Raw genomic sequence first — 23,390 nt, 5'->3', positions numbered from 1 at the left:
GCCCTGCTGTTTTGGGGTTGTGTAACATTCCATTTCATTAGGAGCTTCTCACCTGTCGAAAGGCAGCTTCTTAAACTCTGTCTCCTTCACATAATCCATCACCTGCTTCTGAGTACGACCACTGGAGGACAGAGAGAAGATCACACGTGTACAGATAAAAGCACCTTGTCTCTCCACGCAAGTTCTTCAGATACGGACATAGAACACACACTGTGAGAGAGGGGTGGTCAGACGAGCAGTGACACACACACACACACACACACACACACACACACACACACACACACACACCTGAACCTGAAGGATGACCCTCGGCTGAACAGCACTGGTTTGGGTTTTGGCTTGGGTTCTTCGAAGAGCCTGAAGAAGGCGTGGTACTCCACGCAGATCTTCCAGAAGACCTTGCAGCAGTCGCGGCTCGCCATCACAAACTCCAGCGTGTCCTGATATGTGCTCTGCTACGCACGCACACAGAACACACTGCTGTTTATCCACTCGGATGCCACATGTTCACAGAACAGTCGTTCCTGGAGCAGTGTTCCCAATCCCGCATATAAACCCACGCTAAACACTCAAGGCCAGTTTCCTGGACTGGTTTTGAACTAGACGGAAATGTTTTAGGTTTAGGACCAATCCGAGGTTAAGCAGCCCCTCGAGAATCTGGAGAACGTCATGAGATTTAGGATTAAACTGCTCATCACATGTGATGGAAGATGAATGAATGGGACAGCAGTTCCACAGAGCAGACCCCTCTGAAGGGCTTGAGCTCCCACTCTGACTGGCATGGCCGGCTGGGGGCGTGCGTGCGTGGGCGGTCTTACGTTGAGGTCAGGGCGCAGTTTGATGAGGAAACGCTTCCTCTTGAAGCTCAGCTTGCGAACTTTAGACCAGTTGAAGGAGTTGATCCTGGTGTGACCCTACACGAGAGCAGCACAGCACACTCACACTCCTCGCCTCGGCCACAGTGCTCATGACACAAGATGAGTGCGTGTGTGTGTGTGTGTGTGTGTGTGTGTGTGTGAAGGGGATATGAAGGTCTGGTCTACCTGAAAGACCAGCACTCCTGTGTGTGCGACAGCCAAGCTGAGCTTGGTGCCCTCACGGTCTTTGGCCGGGTGCAGTCTGATGCCATACATCTCCAGACGACGGGACACCTCCAACAGCTGGTAGTCTGACTCAGCTGGCGTGTGACCACTATAACACACACACACACACACACACACACACACACACACACACCCCATTCCTGTCTCCTTTTCCCGGCATAACTGTGTAAAACTGCTGTGTGTGTGTGTGTGTGTGTGTGTAGGCGGAGCAGTGGCACTGGATTGCCTGTGTCTGCACTCACACATGCGTATGGTGGAAATCCATGATCTTGTCCATGAGGGCCATCTGGTCTGGAATGTAGTTGTTATTGAGGAGGTGCTGTCTGCACTGGGTCTCCTCAAAATCTCCGATCTCAGCTAGGAGAGGAGAGAGGAAGTACAGACACGGCGGGGGGGGGGGGGGGGACAAAACAAAAGAAGGTAGCAGGGAGAGAGAGAACGAGAGAAAGAGCAAGCAGGGGGAGGGGTCTGTTAAAAGAAAAAGCCATGAAGAGATGCCAGAAAAGAGCCCCAGGGCACTCATTTGAGTGCTGCGCGAATGAAATCATTCTAGTACACGAAGATTCATTTGAGCGTTTTTTTTTTTCACAGGGATTCATTTGAGTGTTTTGTTGGGTTTTTTTTTTCCCCCCAGAAAGATTCATGTCTTTCAGGACAATTCATGAGAATACCTTTGGTTTGAGTTAATGTGGCGGCCAGCACAGCTCAAAGCCTATTCCTGCACTACTCCATCACTGTACCACAGTGTGCCACTATCGCTCAGCAACAGGATGACTTCATGCGAGCAACCGAGTGCCTGCTCTGGGCTCTTAGAGAATACTGCTTCTCAGACGGAGAATTCCTCTGCCTGTCTGTAGAAGTGACAGCTCAGCCTTCTTCCATAAGCTCGGAGCACTCAAAGGGTATCCATGGCAACGAAATATATTCTCTAGCCGTGGTCGTTGTCTAGAATGTGTCTGACCCAGCCTGAGGTTCAGACCACTTCAGTAGGGGAATAATACGCAGCGTTGACAAGGGCTGAATAGAGACCAGAATTCGCTTGCACGCACGCACGCACGCTTACACTGGATGATGTGGGACACCAGCAGGGCAGCGCTACTGTCAGTACAGGTGAGGCGACCAGTTGCCAGATCCTGCCTGATCTGGAGAGCAAACAGGTACCTGAGGATGAACACACACAAATGCACACGCATGCAACCACACAGGCATACACACACACACAGGCATATATACACACACTCATTTTTTGAACTTTACTTTTCTGTGCTTGTTAATTCAGCCCTAATCCACTGATGTACTAAACAGATGATGAGATTAGGTGGTAATGGGACTTAGATGAGCAGGAAGGAGAGGTGAACCTCACCTGGTCAGCTCCTCCATCAATTGGCCATGGTCAGGGGGAAAGAACTTCACCACAAACCGCAGGACTGTGTGCTTGGGCCCTACACACGCACACACACAGTTAGGAATTTACCTGTGGCTAGTTTTCCAGACAGGCTGGGAGAGTTCACACAGTGAAGCTTGGCTCAGAAGAGACTAAGCACACACACACACACACACAAATACACACACTTACGTCTGATCTGCTTCATGATGGGCTTCAGTAGATCGAGCCAAACCTGTCACACACACAGTAAGCGTTAGGCATGACTGTGGCAGTTATGCAACACAGTGTACCCAGGCTGCATAGAGTTTCCTGGATTCTCACCGTCATCTTGCGATGGTCCTGGAACTCCAGACCAAAGTAATCGCCTTCTATTAGATTGAGGTGAGCACAGACCATCTCAAACAGAACCTTGCCTGATGCGCGTTGCTGTGGAGTCAAATACACAGGGAGCAGAAAGAATGAGGATTAAACACATGCACACACAAAGCAGTGGGTAATCAGGAAATGGGCGCCTGCCTCACTTTCGGCTTCCACGAAAACTTTAGAAGCCACCCCTCTGCAATCTGACGCCTGTCCTGTGTGGCCCTGCCGCGGTCCACACACACACGCACACTCACACACGCGCTGGAGTTTTGCCAGGTTGGTTTCAGAGACTGAATCATCCCGACTGCTGCTGGACCTTCGTATCCCAACACAGCCCAATGTGCAGCCGGAGCCCCCGCCAGGCGCTGAATATTCCATCTGAAGAAAGGGATGATTAGAGATGTTGAGGCGAGCCAGATCTTGGCGAGCCAGAGCCCTGATGCATTTCAATGGCTTGGAACATTCCGTTTAGCTCCCATGGAGGATTCCATGGCTCCCTACGCGCCGGCACCACCCGGCAGGCCGGCCTCCCGCTTCCTGCCTGGGACAGGCCTGAATGAGCCCAGGGGTGGGGGGTGCGCAGTGGGCTGGGAGAGGCTGCAGGCCGTTTAGGCCTCACACACACACACACACACAGACACACACACACAGCCCGGCACGCAGACTGTTTACTGATGACTTGAGGCTGTGAATGAACTCCTGTTCATCTGCGAAAGATACCTCACAGTCTGGCTATACCCGTCTAGACGGGGCACACGCACGCGCGCACACAGGAGACGTGCACCCACATGCTCATGTGCACGCATGCACAAGCACATATATGACTGGAGGGAGAGGGTTACACAGGAAGGAGGTTATTACAGGGTCACACACGCGAACACGCACACACACAGTTCTCATACACTGCTGAAAAAGACAAGCCTGGAAAAAAACCCAAAAAACTGCTAGTGGCCTGGTTCCAAAATCAGCATCTGGCGCTTGTGCCAGACCAGGACGCAACCAGCACCAGCTTCTTCCTCTCCCCACTTGCTTTCTTTCGCTCCCCTCCGACACACGATGCCAAGCTAACACGCATCCTGCTCAATTACTGAAGGCTCACAAGGCAACCAAATAAAAACGATCACGTGTGTCACGCGTGTAAACATTCATGCGTGTAGCTGCACACCCACTCACTGAAGCAGACAGACAATCTTTTAATTAGTTGTGTCAATTACTTACAAAATAAGTCACGTTAATTATATTAGCTGTGATGCGTTTTAGTTAATGGTGTTAAATCAATTTATCACATGAAGCAAAGCAAAACAATAAATAATCAGATAAAAACTAGCTAGACTGAAGATCACGGAAGCCCCGCAGTGGGGGGTGGGTGGGGTGTAGTGTGTGTGGTGAGGGGGTGGGTGGGGTGTGGTGAGGTGAAAGCAGTGAGTAGGTTAGGTAGGTTCTCTCTCTCTCTCTCTCTCTCTCTCTCTCTCTCTCTCTCTCACACAAAGAAAAATAGGGACTCCTAATCCCATGGCACTTTCTGGGTGAACAGATGCATGTTTGGGAGTAGGCGTTCCACGTCAGGCAGCTGACGTGGCAGCTATATCTAGGGGAAACTACACATAGAGCTGGAATACTGAAGTTCAAGGCACTGGCAAATACCAGGCCATCATGACAGAATTCCGTTTGTGTGTGTGTGTGTGTGTGTGTGTGTAAGTAACAGCGCAGATGTTAGTCGCTGAACACAGGCTGGACTCAAGGGATCAACCAGTAAAAATAGAACAAGTAGACACTGGCCAAGACTTTAGTCGTGATGTGATGCAACCAGACCAAGGAACCGGTCAAAGGTCTTGGAGAGCCTGTTCTGAGGTGTGATGCTGACTTGACCCGTTTTAACCGGCTAATGTCAAAGGTGGATCTTTTGTACTGTGAAATATTTCCCTATATTTGTACGTCTCTGTATAGAAAAGACTCATAATAATACAATGGTGAGTCAGTGAGGATTAAGAGAGAGTAGAAGGAAATTTAATCAAGTTTCAGCACGAGCAAGTATGTGTGTGTGTATTGGCATTGTGTCTGTGGCATGATGCAGCAACAACAGCAGAAACTGAAGAACTGGTAATAATCCAGCCTTTCTAAAGAAGGGTGCACACACACACACACACACACACACACACACACACACACACACGTGCACAGTCTTGTGACTATCAGTTATGTCTTCATTTGTGTTCACTCAGTCACTGTCAGTGAAAAAACTAAATGAAATAGCACTGTAGCAGAAAATCCAATATAGAATGACCCGGCTCAGTCTGTGCACGCATGTACACACACACACACACACACACACACACACACACAAATCGAAAAACCGGTAGTGCAGATGCACAGGCTGGTCATCATAACTGTCAGAGTCATTATGTCAATCACAACAATGCGAGACAGAGAGACCGACAGACAGACAGAGAGCGTGAGACAGAGAGACCGACAGAGACAGAGAGCGCGAGACAGAGAGACCGACAGACAGAGAGCGCGACAGAGAGAACGACAGAGAGCGCGAGACAGAGAGACCGACAGACAGACAGAGAGCGCGAGACAGAGAGACCGACAGACAGAGAGCGAGACAGAGAGACCGACAGAGAGCGCGAGACAGAGAGACCGACAGACAGACAGAGAGCGCGAGACAGAGAGACCGACAGACAGAGAGCGCGAGACAGAGAGACCGACAGACAGCGCGAGACAGAGAGACCGACAGACAGACAGAGAGCGCGAGACAGAGAGACCGACAGACAGAGAGCGAGACAGAGAGACCGACAGAGAGCGCGAGACAGAGAGACCGACAGACAGACAGAGAGCGCGAGACAGAGAGACCGACAGAGAGCGCGAGACAGAGAGACCGACAGACAGCGCGAGACAGAGAGACCGACAGAGAGCGCGAGACAGAGAGACAGCGCGAGACAGAGAGACCGACAGAGACAGCTCTTGCTTTTTCTTCCTTTTTGAAATTTCTGAATTTCTTCTGTGTTTCTTTTGCTGCCGCGTCTCAAACACACTCCTTAACGTTGAGTATCCATGAACCAAACACACAGACAGAGACCACCCCCCCCCCACGTGCAGAAAGCCCACGTTTCCCAAAATAAAGCACATCCGCCCCCTCAGCTCCCACTGCAGGATAGCCGTCCTGGCCTTTGTAGCTAGAACAGACGACGGAGGACATGCCCTGCACACCCAAAGGGCTGAGAAGAAAAGGAAAAGGCTGTGTTAGGGGTACGTCTCCCATTCAGTACGTACTGAGACAGGATTCAGTACTTACTGAGACAGGATTCAGTACTTACTGAGACAGGATTCAGTACGTACTGAGACAGGATTCAGTACGTACTGAGACAGGATTCAGTACTTACTGAGACAGGATTCAGTACGTACTGAGACAGGATTCAGTACTTACTGAGACAGGATTCAGTACTTACTGAGACAGGATTCAGTACGTACTGAGACAGGATTCAGTACTTACTGAGACAGGATTCAGGGTGTGCATTCATAACAACCCCATGCTAGTCGGTGGTATTTAATGGTTTGTTCCAAGCGTAGGATGGGTATTGTACAGGATTGGGGCTGTGGGAAAGACCCATCTGCTTAGCAGCCAGGCTGATACACACACATGCACACAAGTTTTCTGAACCTAGTTGCTATCAGCCAGCTATCAGTGTTCATATCAGTGCTATCACACACACACACACACAAACGCATAAAAATATACAGACCTGGTAATAAGCAGCTATATGCATTAGCTGTGTTTACGTCAACCTGTATGTCAGCATGCACTACCATGGGACAGCCAGCTGCTGTGTATGTTTTTCCATTATCAAGCCATATGGGTCTTCATATGTGCACGGATCTACTCAACAGCGCACCCTAGTGATGTGCCCAGTACAGTGTCCTGCAGAGCAGTGTGAACACATTACTAGTGCAGCCCGGTTTTTCTTTGCTCTTTGTGTGTAATGAGTAAATGTGCTTTGCCATGACCAAACAAAACAAATGGAAAACTGGTAGAGTGTTTGGGTTCTGTATACAGGTAATTAAATGACAGAACCAGTAGCTTCAGTCGCTCATCCGATTAGCTTGATTTTCTGCTACAAAATATGACTTGGAGGCACCATGAACACAATCAGGCCAATTAAAGCAGGTTTTCCAGCCGTGTGGAAGTCAAGACTTCCTACGGTTGGATTCCGGCAGCAGGCAACACACCTCTGCCTGTGACATAATCTAATACTACCCGCAAGATCCGATTTGTCTGCGATATTAAATAAACGCCATTAAAACAGCCCAATTCCCACGGCGCGAAGCAGCCAAGTCAGTCCCACACTACAATACGGATGCAATTAGCCCACGGGTTTCCAAACCAGCCTACTTTCAAAATGGGGCCAGAGGAACCATAACGAAATGGGCTATTTATAATATCTAGGCTGTAAAGGTCTCTGTGCAATGGCTTTAATGGTGCACAATCATCATAAATGAAGCCGCGCTGCGTTGGACTTCGGAATGTGAATACACGACACGCGGCAGATCTGAGTGTTGAGTGTTATTGTTTGCGAGGGTTCGCGTTGCGATCCGTCATCTGCTGCTTCAGACCAAACGGCCAAGACATAATGTAATCTCATCATAATACCAGTGTGATCACTAAGTTTAAGCTCACATCAGGTCACCAAAGAACATCCATCAGAGGTCAGTGTTCAGCTTTCTAGTAAAACACACACACACACACACACACAGTATGTCCAGAGCTCAAGGTGCTTCCTGGTGGGGCATGATTGATGTCAGTAATACTTAGTTCCTGATGCCTGTGGTACTGTGGTAACTGTGGTCATGTTTACCCCCCCCATCCCCCCCACATTTTGATATGTTGTGAGACAAGAAGCAAGTCTTTAAGACACATGAACATGCACTCATGCAATAGCAGTTTCCATGGCAACTCAAAGCAGTGCTCCTGGAGGATTCTGGAGTCTTAGGAACGCTGGCATCTCTCTCTCACTCTATACCATTCCAGACAGCATAAGCCAAAAATAGGAGAGGGTGCGAGATTTTCCGACCAAAATAAGGCTCTGTGCACAGATAACGCGCTTCCGAACGCATTCCAGCGGGGCGTGTGGTCAGAGCAGGGCCATGGAGAGCAGGCGGGGGAGGCAACCCCCCCCCCCCCACCTGCCCAGAGCGGAGCGGTCTCGGTGCTTGCAGCTGTTTCTCAGGATTGCTGCACACGGGAGAGGCTCGGAAAAGCAGTCCGGATGGGAAAGACGCGGCATGTGTAGCGCTGGTCCTCCATCTCGCGGCTCCAACCTGGAGCTCGCATGGATATCAGTTCTCCAGAACGACGCCCGGAAAGCCACTTGGAAGCTGGAGCAAACCCGGACTTAATCTGCATGATGCAATGCAATCTGAGCACAGAATCAGATACAAGCAGAATCTCCTCCCCCATCAGATCCCATCCCAGAAGCACGGGTTTGGCTTGGCGCCAACGGCAGCAGGTTAATGGGAGGTGGGGTTACACGGTCACCCCAGAGTTCAGGGTGGTTAACACAGTGGCCTTGAAATGGCGACGAACACACGGGTTTCCATGACAAGAAACTCAAACCGATACTTAACTCAGAGTAAAAACAGAATGGCAGTTTAAGAAAGTCTGCGAGGGAGTGGTTTCTGGCTCAGTGATCGTCTGTTCTGAAGGATCATCACCGCGCAGAGCTTCACACATTCGCTCCACCAGAGTTGGTCTGGCTGACGGGCCGAGAAACAGGGTCACAAAACGGTGAGGCCAGACGGCGGAGGGCATCTCCCACACAAGTCCGTCAGACCGAATCTCACTGATAGTGTTGCTATAACCCTGTCTGCACTCACCCTAACGGCCATCACAAATACACAAAACACACGCACACCCGCACGTCCCGCAAGCTATAGAATCATGTTTCCATAGCAACGTGTCTAGTCGTTAGCAGCGGAACGCTGCACGCGGGCTCCGGAGGGGCTATCGTTGCGCCGGCAACCTCCAAAGCCGTGCCTCCATCACACGAATGTGGCGTGCAGGGCCATGCCCACGAAGAGGGAGGGTTTCCACTTAACCCAATCACCTAAGACCTCTGAGCAGAACCAAATGGTATTAGTGCCCCGGGTTATTTCCAACGGCACAGTTAATGCAGTGGGGCCAGCTCTACATCATCATCATCATCCTCCTCCTCCTCATCATCATCATCACATCCCCCTCTTTCACATGTAGAGCAGACAGAGGCAGAGAGAAGGTAGCGGGAGTAACGTGGTGAGTGAAGGAAGGGGTCAGCTGTCCAAGTGGAATGGCTGTAAAATCCCATAACTGTGAGTGGAAGTGTAGCCTCGGAGACTCTCTGGCTGAGCAGACATGAGCCACAGAATAAGAATAGAATCGCAGTGGGAACTTCCTGACAGACACACGCACGCACACAGACATAAACACATGCAACAGCACACGCGTGCACACACACAAAAAATATCCCTTTTGGGAAGCAACAATCTCTGCACAGCATCGACAATCGACCTATTCAGCTTTATTTGGTCCTGGCCTCCCCATGGAGACTCATCGCCATAGCTACAACGTAAGGAGCACATATCTAAGACATTCAGCAGGAATGTCGCCATTTTCACGTGGAGCTTCATTCATAAAAACATCTGCAGAGATTTCTGCTGCACAGAAACTAGGAATTTGCAGTACAGTTTACTTTAGTTTCCTTTTTTATTTTTTGCAATCATTAATGTAATATTAGTGTTTGACAGCGTAGAAGGTTGTAATATGCAAATTAAATGTGTAACAAATAACTCTGGCTGTGCTGTGAGCCTCTCAGACATCACAGGGTCACTAATGTGTTGCAGTATAATGTAGCCATTTCAAGTGAAAGAAGCAAAAGGCCTGTGTGCCTGTGTGTGTGTGTGCGCCTGTGTGTGTGTGTGTGCGCCTGTGTGTGTGTGTTCGGAGTGGGCATCAGGGGCTTGATGAAGTGTCCCAGTTCTCTGCCTTCAAGAGCATAAAGGTTAATTTGAAGTGCGACTGGAACAGTGGCTGAGTGTGCCTGTGTGCGTGTGAAAATGCGGCCTGATTTCCCAGTTCTGTTCCACCCTCATTCATTATACATGGGTAGAAACGTGTCCACTATTATGGGTTCAGCCCAGCAGAGCAGAGCCAGCAGTCCAGGACAGATAAGCTCACCTTTTCAACAGCCATTTTCACGTATAACTCAAAAGTATACATTATGTATTTTTGTACACAGAGTAGATTTTCTGTAATTCTACCATAACCCTCAGAAAGTCCTGTCTTCCAAAACATAACCATGTTGCACTCATGTTACCGAAACCTTGCTGTAACGAAATGACTTCAGGAGGACAGTAAGCGTGTGGCCAGCTTTAACGTCCAGAAGTTTGTCCTGCCTCCTCTCTGAAGTACAGAAAACTGCTGTTTCCCATCACTCACATTTGCCACTAGCACAGTGTGGCTAATGCATTTAGCACTGAGACACATACCATGGCTCAGCGGTGCTGTACACTGCAATAAATAAGACTTTAAAACCCTCATCCTTTCAAAAACCAGAACATCACCACATAGTCACATCTGTCATGTTTATTCAGAGCTTATTTTAAATACCAGGAGGACTCAGTGTTACATTTGATCTCTGGAACAGATTACAGCAGCTGCAGGGCACTTGAACGGTGCTGCGGAAGCAACCCCAGCCACGCAGGCTGTTTCTGGGCCGTGCGTATACAACCCCAGCCACGCAGGCTGTTTCTGGGCCGTGCGTATACAACCCCAGCCACGCAGGCTGTTTCTGGGCCGTGCGTATACAACCCCAGCCACGCAGGCTGTTTCTGGGCTGTGCGTATACAACCCCAGCCACGCAGGCTGTTTCTGGGCCGTGCATCTACAACCCCAGCCACGCAGGCTGTTTCTGGGCCGTGCATCTACAACCCCAGCCACGCAGGCTGTTTCTGGGCCGTGCATCTACAACCCCAGCCACGCAGGCTGTTTCTGGGCCGTGCATCTACAACCCCAGCCACGCAGGCTGTTTCTGGGCCGTGCATCTACAACCACAGCCACGCAGGCTGTTTCAGGGATATGTTTAGGTGAGAGGAACATGTTTTGTGATAGTTTTGTGAAGGAGTAGGACTTCCCCCTGAAAGTGTGTAACACATGCCCATGCTAGTCATTTAAGGGGGGATTTCCAATTTTCCAATTGAAGCTCTGGCTGTCCTTGGTGGGGGAGGGTGGGTGTTACACTAGTGGTCCGGTGCTTGAGATGATCAGTGTGATTGTCATTTAAGTGGAACAGAGGCAACACACCCACTCACGCGCATGCACGCGCACACGCACACACACACACACACACACACACACACACACACGTGCGCACAGACACACAAAAGCATCTGGTTCCAACAGATAAACAATGATCCATTTCACTTCCTTAGGAATAACTCACTGGACATGCAAACAAGCGCGCAGCCATCCGCTACAGCACTTACTGTCCAGTAGGCAAATAAAAGCAGTGAGAACGATTCTCTCTCTTCAGCTGCACTGCCAGCAATTAACAAACTCACAGCTCAGTCCGCACGGTCCTCCCCTCAATGCCACACGGCAGTAAAGCGCCTTGTGAGCAGTAGTCTCTCCTTCCTCCTCTTTCCTCCTTCGGTCACTCTGGTTTTTATGGTTTTTTAAAATATGGGTTATCAGCGAGGCCCAAGCTGGTCTCTTCTGCTCTCTGTGGTGGTCTGTGTGAGCTGGGAGAGATAGACTTCTTAGTCAAAAGTTCTTTTCAAAGGTTTTTCTTTATGACAAAGCATTCTGATTTTCTGCTATATATAAACGTGCGCTTCTTTGCTTATCTGACATTTCCTGACTGCATGGGAAGAATTCTATGTTCATTTATCAGACTGCCCTAAAGGCAAATGGTACTCTTCGGGCGGTGCCCAGCGGAAGCCGCGCCCACACCCCCATTCGCTCAAACCAAACATTTGCTTCCAACGGTCCCTCACTTTGAAGTGTGTTTTTTCCGGATTCGCTGGGATTTCCCCACGTTCCGATTCATCCCAAACGCCTCATATGGGGCACCGGCCCATTCATCAACACCACTGCTGGACGGATGGTGACAGCCATCCAAACGGAACGCCGGCCGCTGGGCAGAGGTCGCTGTTTATGTGGTATTGACACAACAAGCACGGGCTAAAAACTGGAATAGCTAAGAATATATTTCCACAGAACTTTCCATAACGAATTCCTGCTGACAAACGGCGGGTTCGGGTCCGGCAAAGCCCGACGTTCTTCATCATTTATTCGGATGACAATTAATCTGGAATTGTGTCCAGAGTCAAGGAGACGGAGGCTGCTATACAGAAACACGTCCAACCCAGCCTTGTGCGTCTCCTACACCAGCCATGCCGGAACAACAGTTGGCCGTGGTCCCAGGGAGGTGGAGCGGACGCTGGAACGCTGCACATAATGCATTACTTTTTAATTCATGGACACACATTCCACAGGGCCTGGATAGCCCGGCTGAAGGAGGATGGCTCTGGGAGACGCTGGTCCGTGTCATTTAGGCCATCCAAAAAATGTGGGCACAACACAAGACTCACTTTCTGATTCCAAAATGCTTGTGGCAGATGACTGTGATTTTTCAATACAGAAGACTGAGAATGTGCTGGAATGATCACTGTGGCAGAAATGTGTAGCGAAGATTAGAAGAGTTGGTTTTTTTTCCCTTGAAACAAGTTTCGATAAAAGTTATTGATTCTTTATCCATGCCAATTTGAAATTTTATAATAACAATAATAAAGCCAGTGGTAATAACAAGAGTAATAAGAGTAATGACAGTAGTAGTAGTAATAACACAATAATAATAATAATAAACAAGCCATCTCCATAAACTACCTAAACCAGTTTCTACAATATCCCCAACCGAGCTACAAACCACTCAGCCCACTGTGAACCCATCCCAGCCCTGGGGCTCGAAGAACGTCACCTAGCTACTTCACTGGGGTAAACACCGAGTCCTGATCAGTACTGCTGCAGTACGTGTGCACCTTTGTGCAGAACAGTGCCGCGGGAACCACGGGGAGCACAAGAGGCCAGTACAGTAGGGGTGAAGTGCTCAGCGGGTCGGCAGCGCCGCGGGTCGGAGTGGGCCGCCTCTCGGACGCTCCCCGCGCTGGGCGCGCACACACACCTCGGGCAGCACGCCGTTCAATACAAACTGGGTTTCATCTCTTTAGTGTCCTTGTTCCTAATCCGCAGTTTATTATGACACCAGCGCAACAGTAAGTCACAATGAAGTCAGAGTCTACAGTCTCACTAATCTTTATGCAAGAAAATGTTTGGTGTGCACATCTGCAAAAAAAAAAAAGCTGAAATAAGAAATAAGAAAATCAGATATGTTCATCTAACACAGTTACTAGAAAGAGTGTAAAACACTCAGTTACACTAATAAGATTATCTAGAAGTTAAAGATGCAATTATGTTTTTCCATAGACAATATATTTTAAATAAAATGCCATATCTAGTTTTGTGGTCAAAAAAAAGCCCTTTTGGAGTCAGAATGTTTCTTAACAGAGGTTTGCAGTTTTTACAGCACAAATAATCCTTATACTTCTTCCTCAATTTGACCGAGGCTCTCTCTGCAAATTTAAGGAGAAGAGGTCTCGCACAGGGCAGGAACACAGTACAAGGCCCTGAGTGTGAAGTTTGGAAAAACACAGTCCTTAGTCACAGCCAAGTGGCAAGGCCAAAATTCTCCGGAGTGCACAAACCCATTTCCTCTCAGCAGCTGGACTGGGGAACTGGGTACCAGCGAGAGCAGTAACACGGTTCAGACCAACCATCAGATGGTGTGGTGTAAGGACGGAGTTTTAGCAGCACAGCAGGGCTCTAGCCAAAGTAAACTCAGCACAAGACCTGGTCTTCGCTTGCCCCCCACCCCACCCCACCCCACCCCCCACTCTCTCATTACACAAACACACACACGTGCGCACTCACGCACACACACGTGCGCTGTACCTCTCTCACATTCCATTTCCTTTTGCCTCATTCCTTCTCGCCTCAGGAGCGGTTTGAAAAAAAAGAAAGAAAAAACTGCAATAGCCAGCGTAAAAATAAACACACGGTTTCAGACTCCACCCGGCGAGAAGCTCACGCCACACTTTCAGCGGCGGGACGCGCGGACTTCCCGGCAACCACGGCAGGTCGGAGAGGGGACCCACCTGCCTCCAGCAGGAGAACGCTGGCGCCACACACCCGCCTGAGCAGATCGCCGTGGCAGCGGCAAAGTTTGGGGCTGCCACGTTTCGTTTCACACCGCCAGGCAGGAAGCGGTCGGGCCCTCCGACGCAAGTGTCGTAATCTCATAATCTCAAAATAACAGCGAGTGAACGAAATACTAATAATTAATTTCCAAACACTTTAAATAGTGAAATTTTACAGCCGGAGCCGTGGCAGGGTCGGCTCTCCGGAGCTGAACGATTATGCGTTCTGCTCAACGATGCAAGAAGCGACTTTAGGCTTCGTTTGGTTACCATGTCAACAAGAACCTGCAGTTAGTGCTGTCCTTCATGCTCTGGTGATGCAGTCAGCACTGAAACACAACGGTGTACGCAGGACAATTCAGGAGGCACCGAACCCCTTTGACTCACAAAGTGTGTGTGTGTGTTGGGTTGTTAGAGGGCCACTCACTGAGACGTCAAATATCTCCTCTGAGTCGTCCAGCATGCGCACCCTGACAGCGGCCCTCCGGCCGGAGGGCACAGCAGGCGGCTTCTGCCCGGCCTCCAGCGTGCTGATGCCCAGTGTGTCGGGGGCGCCCAGCCGATGCCCCGCCGTTGGCTCCTGCTCCACCATGGTCTTCCTCGCTCTCTCTGCAGGCCTGGAGGATGAGCGCGCACACACACACACACACACACAGATATCACACATTGAGATTTGGCTGTACAGTACAGATCTGAGGCCAGCCTCCTGTGGTCTACAGCAGGATGAAAAGAAAAAAAGAGGACCCTGACCCTCCTGCTCCGTAATGAAATCATAATTAAACCACAGGGTGCAAATGGCTGTAGCGGACTGAGGCACGAGCGGAGGTTTGCATAAATCGGATTTTACTTGAAACTGCAATCTGCACCATGCAGAAAGCTGGAACCGACTCAAAATTAAGGCATCTGTTCCAGCGGAATGCCTGCTGCATGACAGGCGAGAAAATTTCCATCTAGGTTCATCGGACCTTGTGAGAATACTGATCTCTGAAGGCCACAACCCACCCGGTGATCCTGTGGAATGTTTCTGGCTCTAATGGATGGTCTGAAACACAGGGGACTCTGCACTGCTGTCTTTAGCCATATGATACAGAAACATCCAGTGTAACATGTGTTCTTTCTTACTGCAGTAGCGGGGGGCAGAAAGCGTGCTTACGACCAACTGGAATTTTCGGTGGGTGCACTGGGAGTACAATAAAACCATTTTGCATGTTTAAGCGGAGTAACTCTGTATTCTAGCAAAACACATATGCAGATAATTCCAAACGAGAGTAGGAACTGAGACTGATTTTACCATTTATAGAAACAGCCACTGAAAACAGTTAAACAAAATGTATGCAATCAAAACATTTCAATCATCTTTCTTCCACCATGACTTATTATCATGAGCTACTAGACTGGCTCCAACGTCTCCCACTATCCAAAGAAGAGACTTCCTGATTCAAATAGCTCCAGACTGGATAACAGTAAAATGGCTGTTTGATTTGCTAAATTCTGAAGTGCTTCCTGGAGTTCACAGAACCAGTTTAGACCACACCAAGTAAAAGAACATTAGGACCCAGAGGAACCCTTTCAGAATAATGCTGCCCTAAGGGACAGTCATTAAATAAGCCACCATCTTATGCGGGGTGTCAAATTACTACCAACACTTTTCACCAGGACACACCTAGGACACACACGAGTTAAACAATACCAGACTGGCCTTCAAAAGACCAAATTTTCCAAAAGGTCACACATATTTTACTGCGATACTCTTAATGAGACCTTGCAGAGAGCAGAAAGACTCACCCTTAATGTGTTTTGCTGAAATTCAATATCCTTCCTAACAACAACCAACCACACCAGGCCTCGGCTTCCAGAGAGGTGTTTCTTTGCTCTGCTTGTGTGAGCACGTGTTGACCCAGAAGAGGCTCTGGTACCAGCGCTGACTCCTGGGCTTTCTGAGACTCACTGGGCCGTTAAACGGAAGGCCTGCCTGCTGCGCTCACTCTCTCCCCTCAATCTCTGATTTTTAGTTTTGTTCCACCGTTTATCACACATTCCAGAATAGTGATGTCACCGCAAGTCCTCAGCAAGAGGGGAGGGGGGGGTCAGAGCCAGAGGAGGGGGCAATGATGAGAGATGATGAGAGAGAGAGAGAGAGAGAGAGACAGAGAGAGAGAGAGAGAGAGAGAGAGAGAGAGAGAGAGAGAGAGAGAGAGAGAGAGAGAGATAAAGCCTATGATGGTAAATTGTATTTGATGTAATTTTTATGTTTTGTATGTTTTATCTAGCTATAGAAACACAATGTAGTCTCTCCATACAGTGAGATAACTGCATTCTGTGTAATGGAACAACATTATGGAACCTCTTTGGTCAGAGATGGGGCAACAGAAAATGACTTTATTCTCAACATGCGACATACAATCTGAATCCTACTACTACTTCACGAGAACGACATGGCGCATTGCGTACAGCCCTCTGATACTTTCCCCACAGGTATGAAGACACTGCCCTATAGAGGATCCTGTCCATGTGTTACACTGGTTACAATGGAGAGGAGGATTCCTGTAGGGCTGTTATGCTGAGGCAGGCGATCTGCATCTGTGATGAGATCATAGCGCCTGACCTTCTGACACCCACACAGGTTAATGGTGAGGCATCTGAGAACTATGAAGAGGGAGAGTTTCCGCACAGTAATGAGCATTCATCCCTCAGACACTCTCACACTGGACTGAACTGACAGAGTCAACTGCAGTCAGACCACAACACAAGATGGCATATGTTGGTCTCTAATAGTTTGTCAAACCATCATATAGTTATCTCAGAAACTTTCTGTCCAGTCAGTCACAGTACACATTTACTCAGTTACCCTCAGAAAAGGTTCATTAAGCATTAACTGAAACCCTCCAAGCTTTTGAAGGTGAAATTCATCTTTGAGAGCGAGAGACTGACCCAGGATATCAAACACCCAACAGCAGCTGTATTACACAATGGCGCAGATACTCAGCAATTATTTGACATTTATTTCATGCTAGAGAAATATACCAATCAACACCACAAACTTTAACCATCATTCTGAACCAGTCTCACTTTCAAACAGTGGGACAAAATATGAGGTCTTACTAGAAGTCTGCAGTGTTTAGATTAGAACTGGGTATCTCCCAAGTCCAACAACGTTTACTGGCAGCCTCAGAAGTGTAAATCTGGATAGTCTAAGTTGGCTTCTGTTATGGCCTGTCCTGCCTTCAAGCTCATAAATCAAAACAAATAATACAAAATCTCTCCCACCCCCCATTCCCTCTCTCATCCTCTTCCTCTCTCTCTTCATTTAAATCCTGCAGTTTTCCCAGTATTACTGCAGACATGCGTGGAAGCGGATACAGGGTAGAAGAGCTTCTTCCTTCAAAACAAATCCCACTCCTGAAACAGGAGTGGCTTCCAGCGGCCGGAAGGACTGTGATGTGACCCCACTGGGGTTCCAGTTGGCTTTGAAGTTGTTTACAAAGAAAATTCCACATAAGAATGTGAGAGATTTGAGAGAGAGAGAGAGATATTGGGGATTGTACAGGAACAGTGGCTCCTCTGTTCTTGCTCCACACAAGTATACTTCTCTCTGCCTTCTTCTCCCTGGATGTGATCACTTTAAATCCCACCTCACTCACTCCATAAACCCCCTCGCCGAGCGGCGAACACACGTCTGGGTGTGGCACAACCAGCGAAAGGGCATTTGATCCAACTGACTTGTGGTGGAAAGAAAAATGAACATAGAAAATCTAACTTCTCACCATTGTAGTTGGCACGCTACATGATCCTATCGCTCTAGATCTAGTGCTGAAAGGGCTGAGGTGCTCCTTCATCTAACAGCTACAGTGAATGAATGACGTGGTTCACACAAGTGCACATGTTCTTACGCTGCAGTAGATCGTGTCAGTAACGTGTAACACGCCAATAATGACCGAATGTACTCTGTGGTGGAGGTGCAATTGACTGACAGCTCCATAGAGAGAGACCTACAAACACAAACTGCCATCAATCTCGGTGTGATGGGGAAACACTTGGTTTAAATGATTAGCTGGGCTACAGTGGTACCCAGAGCCACTGAGCCTACCTCGGGCTGTAGGCCATTTCCACTTTCAGAGGGGTGAAACGACTCAATATCTGCACAGAATAGGCTATAATCTCCCCAGCAAAACGTCCACGCGTCCTGGCACGATTCCTTCGCTGATCTACGTTTACCTACCCTCCCAGAGACAAACCCCTTAAGGTGTCCAGGACCGTCTCACCGTCCGAGGTGGTAACGTTTAATCAAAGCCGTATGGCAAGGCGCCTCCAAACGTTGAAGGGAGACGTGGCTGGCCAACCGAGCTGCTGGCCGGGAGAGGAGACCGTGGTAGACGTGACCGTCCGCGGACACGTTGAGCGTAGTTCCGACTCGGAACGTTCCCGAAGTGTCGCTGGCTACATTTTATCGCCTCGTTTTTCAAACAGCTACAATGTCGCTACTGCTGGAGACAAGGAACGCGCAGTTACTCACCCGGGTTACAAAACGCGGCTCCCTCGTCGCCTCTTCTCTCGGCAGCCCTACGACCCTACAGCCTTTACAACCCAGACCAGTCTAAACACGGAGCACACGCACTGTCCCGGGTAAAAGCGTCTTCGCGGTCGCCATGTCGGCCGGCTGCCCGTGGGGACGAGCTTTACGCTGGAGAGAGAGCCACAGAGAGCTCGTACGTGGAACAATAAGAGACGCGCAGTGCCTCCAGCTACGGGAGCGCGCATAGCAGCTGCTCCATAAGCCAGGGAGTTTACGCGCATACTGCCACCTAGCGGCAGAAAGCGGCTCTTAACAGTCGAAGACCGATCTGGGGCAGCTGGACATTCTTATGTTCCAATTTTGCCTTTGCAGTATAGTCAGCTAACACGCAGTTGAATCGTGTCGTTAATGTTATTACCAAACAGGTTTTGTACAAATATTTAGTGCCATTAGTTCCAAAGTTACATTAGTAGACCTACAAACAATGTGATAGTAAAGTTAATCAGGTTTAGGGGACGTTGCCTCAGTCACATACTGTGGAGTGACATATTAGTAGCTCATTATTCTTAAAGCTGTTTAATGTGTACTTAGGTGTCATCGACTTAAGTAAAATTACACTAAGGGCTCTGTGGACTGTGGTTACATTTTTCAAAGCATAAAGTCAGTCTGTGAACAGTTTTACTGTTTTTCTTGCCATTTACTGCCTAACACTTAAGCTGATTGTGAATGCAGTATTGTTAAGTCTCTGGAGGCAAATAAATTTTACAGAGGGAAACCGATCCTGCTAATTCATTACTGAATACGATGACTTGACTATGCATGTGCCTCAGTGAAAAGTAACTGATGTTATCACAAAGAGCACATGTGTATATCAACAAAGTCTCCTCTGTCACTAGCATGAGGCAGGTGCATTCTTACATTTCAGGAGAACTACTTCCGCATTCCCTTCTCAAAGGTCTCGTGTTTTCACTCCGAGCCCACGTTCATGACTCTGTGAATGAGTTATCGTTTGTTTCTGTTTGTGCGTCATGCTTTCCTCCAGTAGAACGTCCTTTAAAATGTACGGCAGACGTCAGCTGTAAGCCGGGCAGTTAATGTGTTACACCCTTAAACCAAATCAAACCCCAGATAGATAAAAGAAACCTTAGTGTCGTGTGGGTAAAACATTAAAAGGGTAACCTGCTGACTGTTATATATCTCTGTATTAGGTGATCTATGAAACCTTTGTCAAAAGGTATCGCTATCTAGGCCTAGTAATAGGACTTTTGCCTGTTTTGTTTTTTTAAGAATCAAACAGGCAAATACCATGACCGAACTACTGAATTTTCCATGAGTTTGCTAAGGTAATATACTGTGCATAGGTACTATATATTTACTAGCTACTGAATAATATCAACACCTGTGAGCGGACAGGACACCACAAATCTTTTAATTTCTTACTCAATGACACGATTTTCCAAATGCAATCACTGAAACAAAACTGGTTCACTACCAAAAATTCTTCCCTTCTTTCAGTGTTTTAAAAAACCACATGTGGTTTATCTCATGAGAAAAACATATCTTGTGTGATATTGCACAATCACCCCACACAGCCAGTTCAAAAACATGCGGTTATATACATGCGGTTATGGACCCCATTAGAACTCTTCTGCGCCCCACACTTTCTGCTAGGCCCGGTGGGTTACCATGGTGACAGACGGAGTCGACTCAAGCCTCCAAATCCACGTACGTGGATCTTTGCCCCAGTGATACCTTCCGCCTGGTGCACTACAGGCCCTGTGCTGCAGACCTGCAATGTCAGCTCCCTCAAGTAACCAAATAACACAGGGACACACGGAGAAATTTCACAGTTTAATACGGCGAGTGAGCAGGTACACCTACCACAGCTGTGACAAAACGGCTGCCAATTGTGCTGCGGCTAATTATACCTTTATTGGCCTCTTTCGTGAGTGACCTTTTAATGTACATTTATATTTTAAATGCACTGGTAAATGCTCTTAATGACAACACTTGATGAATATAGAATAGGCAGATATATATATATATATATATATATATATATATGAATTTACTTATATGTTACACCTAGACATTACATTTAGCTGACACTTTTTATCCAAAGCAACTTACAATAATGACTGAGTACAACTTGAGAGTTAAGGGTCTTGCTGAGGGGCCCAACAGTGGCAGAGGTGTGGCTTGAACCAGCAGCCTTCCCATTACAAGGGCCTACAAGTAGCGCAACCACTGTGCTACCACTGCCCGCGTTACCTGCTCTGTTTTGTAAAACAGGTCGTTCAAAAAAGAGGCCGATAGGAATGTGGCACAAGTGTGCAGAGACCAAGCTGGTTTACCCTGAGCCAATGAACTTTGCATAGAACTGACTGAAAAGTACAGGTGCAGCCATTGAGTAGGTGTACCTAATACTAGGACCACTCAGAGTACATGATGTCTTCACTGGTAATGGCTGTGTTATTACTCAGAACACCCGAAAGAACCCACCATGTTTTCCGACAGCATTTTACGGACCTTCAAACAACTAGCACATTGTACATGATCAAAGGTATTTGCTGTTGAAGCACCTCAAAAGATGGCACGTGGAAGCCGTTCCTAAAATGAAGCGTCTTCCCACAGCCAAACAGCAGAGGCCACCAAAAATCACACGGAGAATGAACATCCAGGCAGAAGGGGTGGGACAGTAAGACCTACAATCTCAGTTCACTGTCTCTCTCTTCATTCTGCAGGGGAGACTGTTACATTATTTATTTTATGAATGAGATTTGTGTGACATCGATTCAGCCACACACAAAAAACACACAAAAAAACACACAAAAGAGCCTCAGCTTCAAAACCCAAAAGATCAGGAACTTACTGTAGGAGAATAAGGGGCTAAAGATGGTGACTCGCTGTTCTTTTGAGTATTTTAGCAGAGTCACTTTCATTTGACATCTAGAAACAACTCATTTTGACACCAGACTAATGGGCACTGTCACTGAGAAACTTTCACAGCAGGAAACCGTTTTGGGTTGAGGCTGCACCTGAGCAGCGCTCACTGGGGTATGGAAAAGTGATGATTGCAGGTTCGCTGCAGTCAGCTGAACATCACCCTGAAATGAAATGGCCCTCCAAAGCTGCAGGCGTAACAAAGAGGTGTGATCCACTGGAGGGGTTCTTCCTCCAAAGGCTGGAATTATTCTAGTTTTGATTTTGTTTGTTGTTGTTGTTAATTCATACCTATTTTATTTTTTACCAAAAATTTTTTTACACCCAAAAAACTGCTGGTGTTCTGTACAGATGCTGTAGTTGGTTAGCATCACTGACTGATATAGCGAGAGTGGAATAAAGTCACCCAGAGCACAAGCCTGCTGTGATTCCATAGATAACCTGGCAAGGAACGGTTGTGGCGTCAGAGACATGAGACTCGAACTGGCAGTCTCCCGAATTGGTTTAAGTTACCTCTTTTTAAAAAATAAATAAATGAATGAATGAATTGATTTTATACAGAATCTATGTACTGACTCAAAGTAGGCAACTATACATTTAATTTCTTTATTTATCTTAAAGGAAATTTTTAGGACAAAATATCATCGAAGTTTAAAAGAGAGCATGACTTCACCTTACCTAAATCTTTCAGGGAATTCCCCGTGTGGGAACAGTAGCTGAAGCAATGATTCACTCACTGGTAGCAGTGGAAAAGCCACAGGCAGAAAAATACAGGAAGACATTTTTCCCTATTTCACTGAGCAAGTTGCCACACAGCTCCAGTCTACTGTGACCTCATTTTTAGAGCACACAGAGACGAAGAAAACTTGAGATGGCTTTTCTTCAGGAGAAATCTACCCAGATCTGGTATGTGAATAACTGCACGAGACATACCGGACTCTGTCTTAGTGTTGTAGTGACCTCTGGGATTTTTTGAAATGCTGCTGTCTTTATAATTATAGCCCCTCTGTAGAGATCAGGAACATTTGTTAAATACAGACACCGGCCACTACATTAGAAACTCCTTTTAGATGTACAGTAGGATCGTACTGACAGTGGTCTGCTATCCAAATAATATCTGGTCAGCAGTGGTCTTGTGGTCAGAAACTGACCAGTGATGACAAGATGAAACATGCATGCCAACACTTGGGCTATTATCTGTAAACGTAATCATACACTTCTGGAATGCTCATGCACCGAGCTCAAATGGCCAGGGAATGTGTTTAGAAAGTAGGTTAGTGAATATTACACCAATCTGCAGAGGAGAAATAGTTGTGCAAGGGCTTAGTTGTAGTGGACTGTACAGTGAGAGGCTTGTGGAGAATCTTGGCATGCACACAAAACATGGAGTGCTCCCACATACGCACAACTGTCAGGAAGAAGGATGATTCATTAACATTCAGAAATGATGTGCGAATTATAGCCAAAACCTTTATATAAAAACCACTGTAAAAATAGCCCTTAAATGACATTTATTGTAGTTACAGATTAGGGCTTTTTAGAGGTACGCAGTATGAATCAGTGATAATTTAGAACCATAAATAAGTATTCTATAATAAGATAATCAGAGGGTACTCAGAGTTTTTGCTAATGTGTGTGTGTGTGTGAGAGAGCAGCTCGGGGTGTAAACTGGCTGTGGTACCTCCACACCACCCACTTGTGCCTATGTTGGGCTGAGGGCTGAAAGACTCTGTTCTTCTCTTCATTCTTTCACCAGCCGCCCACCTGCTCTCTCGGTTCTCTGACAGGGAAAGCA

At 47.7% G+C, this 23,390-nt stretch overlaps 1 protein-coding gene across 3 annotated transcripts in view; it reads right to left on the bottom strand.

The window, feature by feature from the left end:
• LOC113580300 (FERM, ARHGEF and pleckstrin domain-containing protein 1) overlaps nt 1-18,866 on the bottom strand; it is a 34,337-nt gene extending 15,471 nt beyond the window's left edge. Inside the window, exons 1-11 of one of the 3 annotated variants that reach the window (XR_014123452.1) lie at nt 18,653-18,866; nt 14,567-14,756; nt 2,815-2,919; nt 2,683-2,725; nt 2,470-2,548; nt 2,170-2,267; nt 1,349-1,463; nt 1,047-1,194; nt 822-917; nt 292-458; nt 53-121 (exon numbers count right to left, since the gene is read on the bottom strand). Coding sequence is in view for 2 of the 3 variants with exons in the window: in XM_027014759.3 (XP_026870560.2) it covers nt 53-121; nt 292-458; nt 822-917; nt 1,047-1,194; nt 1,349-1,463; nt 2,170-2,267; nt 2,470-2,548; nt 2,683-2,725; nt 2,815-2,919; nt 14,567-14,731 (1,085 nt within the window). In the remaining variant the exon portion in view is untranslated. The remainder of the gene's footprint in view (nt 1-52; nt 122-291; nt 459-821; nt 918-1,046; nt 1,195-1,348; nt 1,464-2,169; nt 2,268-2,469; nt 2,549-2,682; nt 2,726-2,814; nt 2,920-14,566; nt 14,757-18,652) is intronic. The other 2 variants (XM_027014760.3, XM_027014759.3) reach the window with 2 other exon arrangements.
• Nucleotides 18,867-23,390: the final 4,524 nt, after the last annotated feature.

This window comes from Electrophorus electricus, chromosome 4 (genome assembly GCF_041902795.1).
Source record: "Electrophorus electricus isolate QZ-2024a chromosome 4, ASM4190279v1, whole genome shotgun sequence".
Taxonomy (NCBI): domain Eukaryota; kingdom Metazoa; phylum Chordata; class Actinopteri; order Gymnotiformes; family Gymnotidae; genus Electrophorus; species Electrophorus electricus.
Note: the sequence above shows the minus strand (reverse complement) of the source record. Positions and strands in the feature narration are given on the sequence as shown.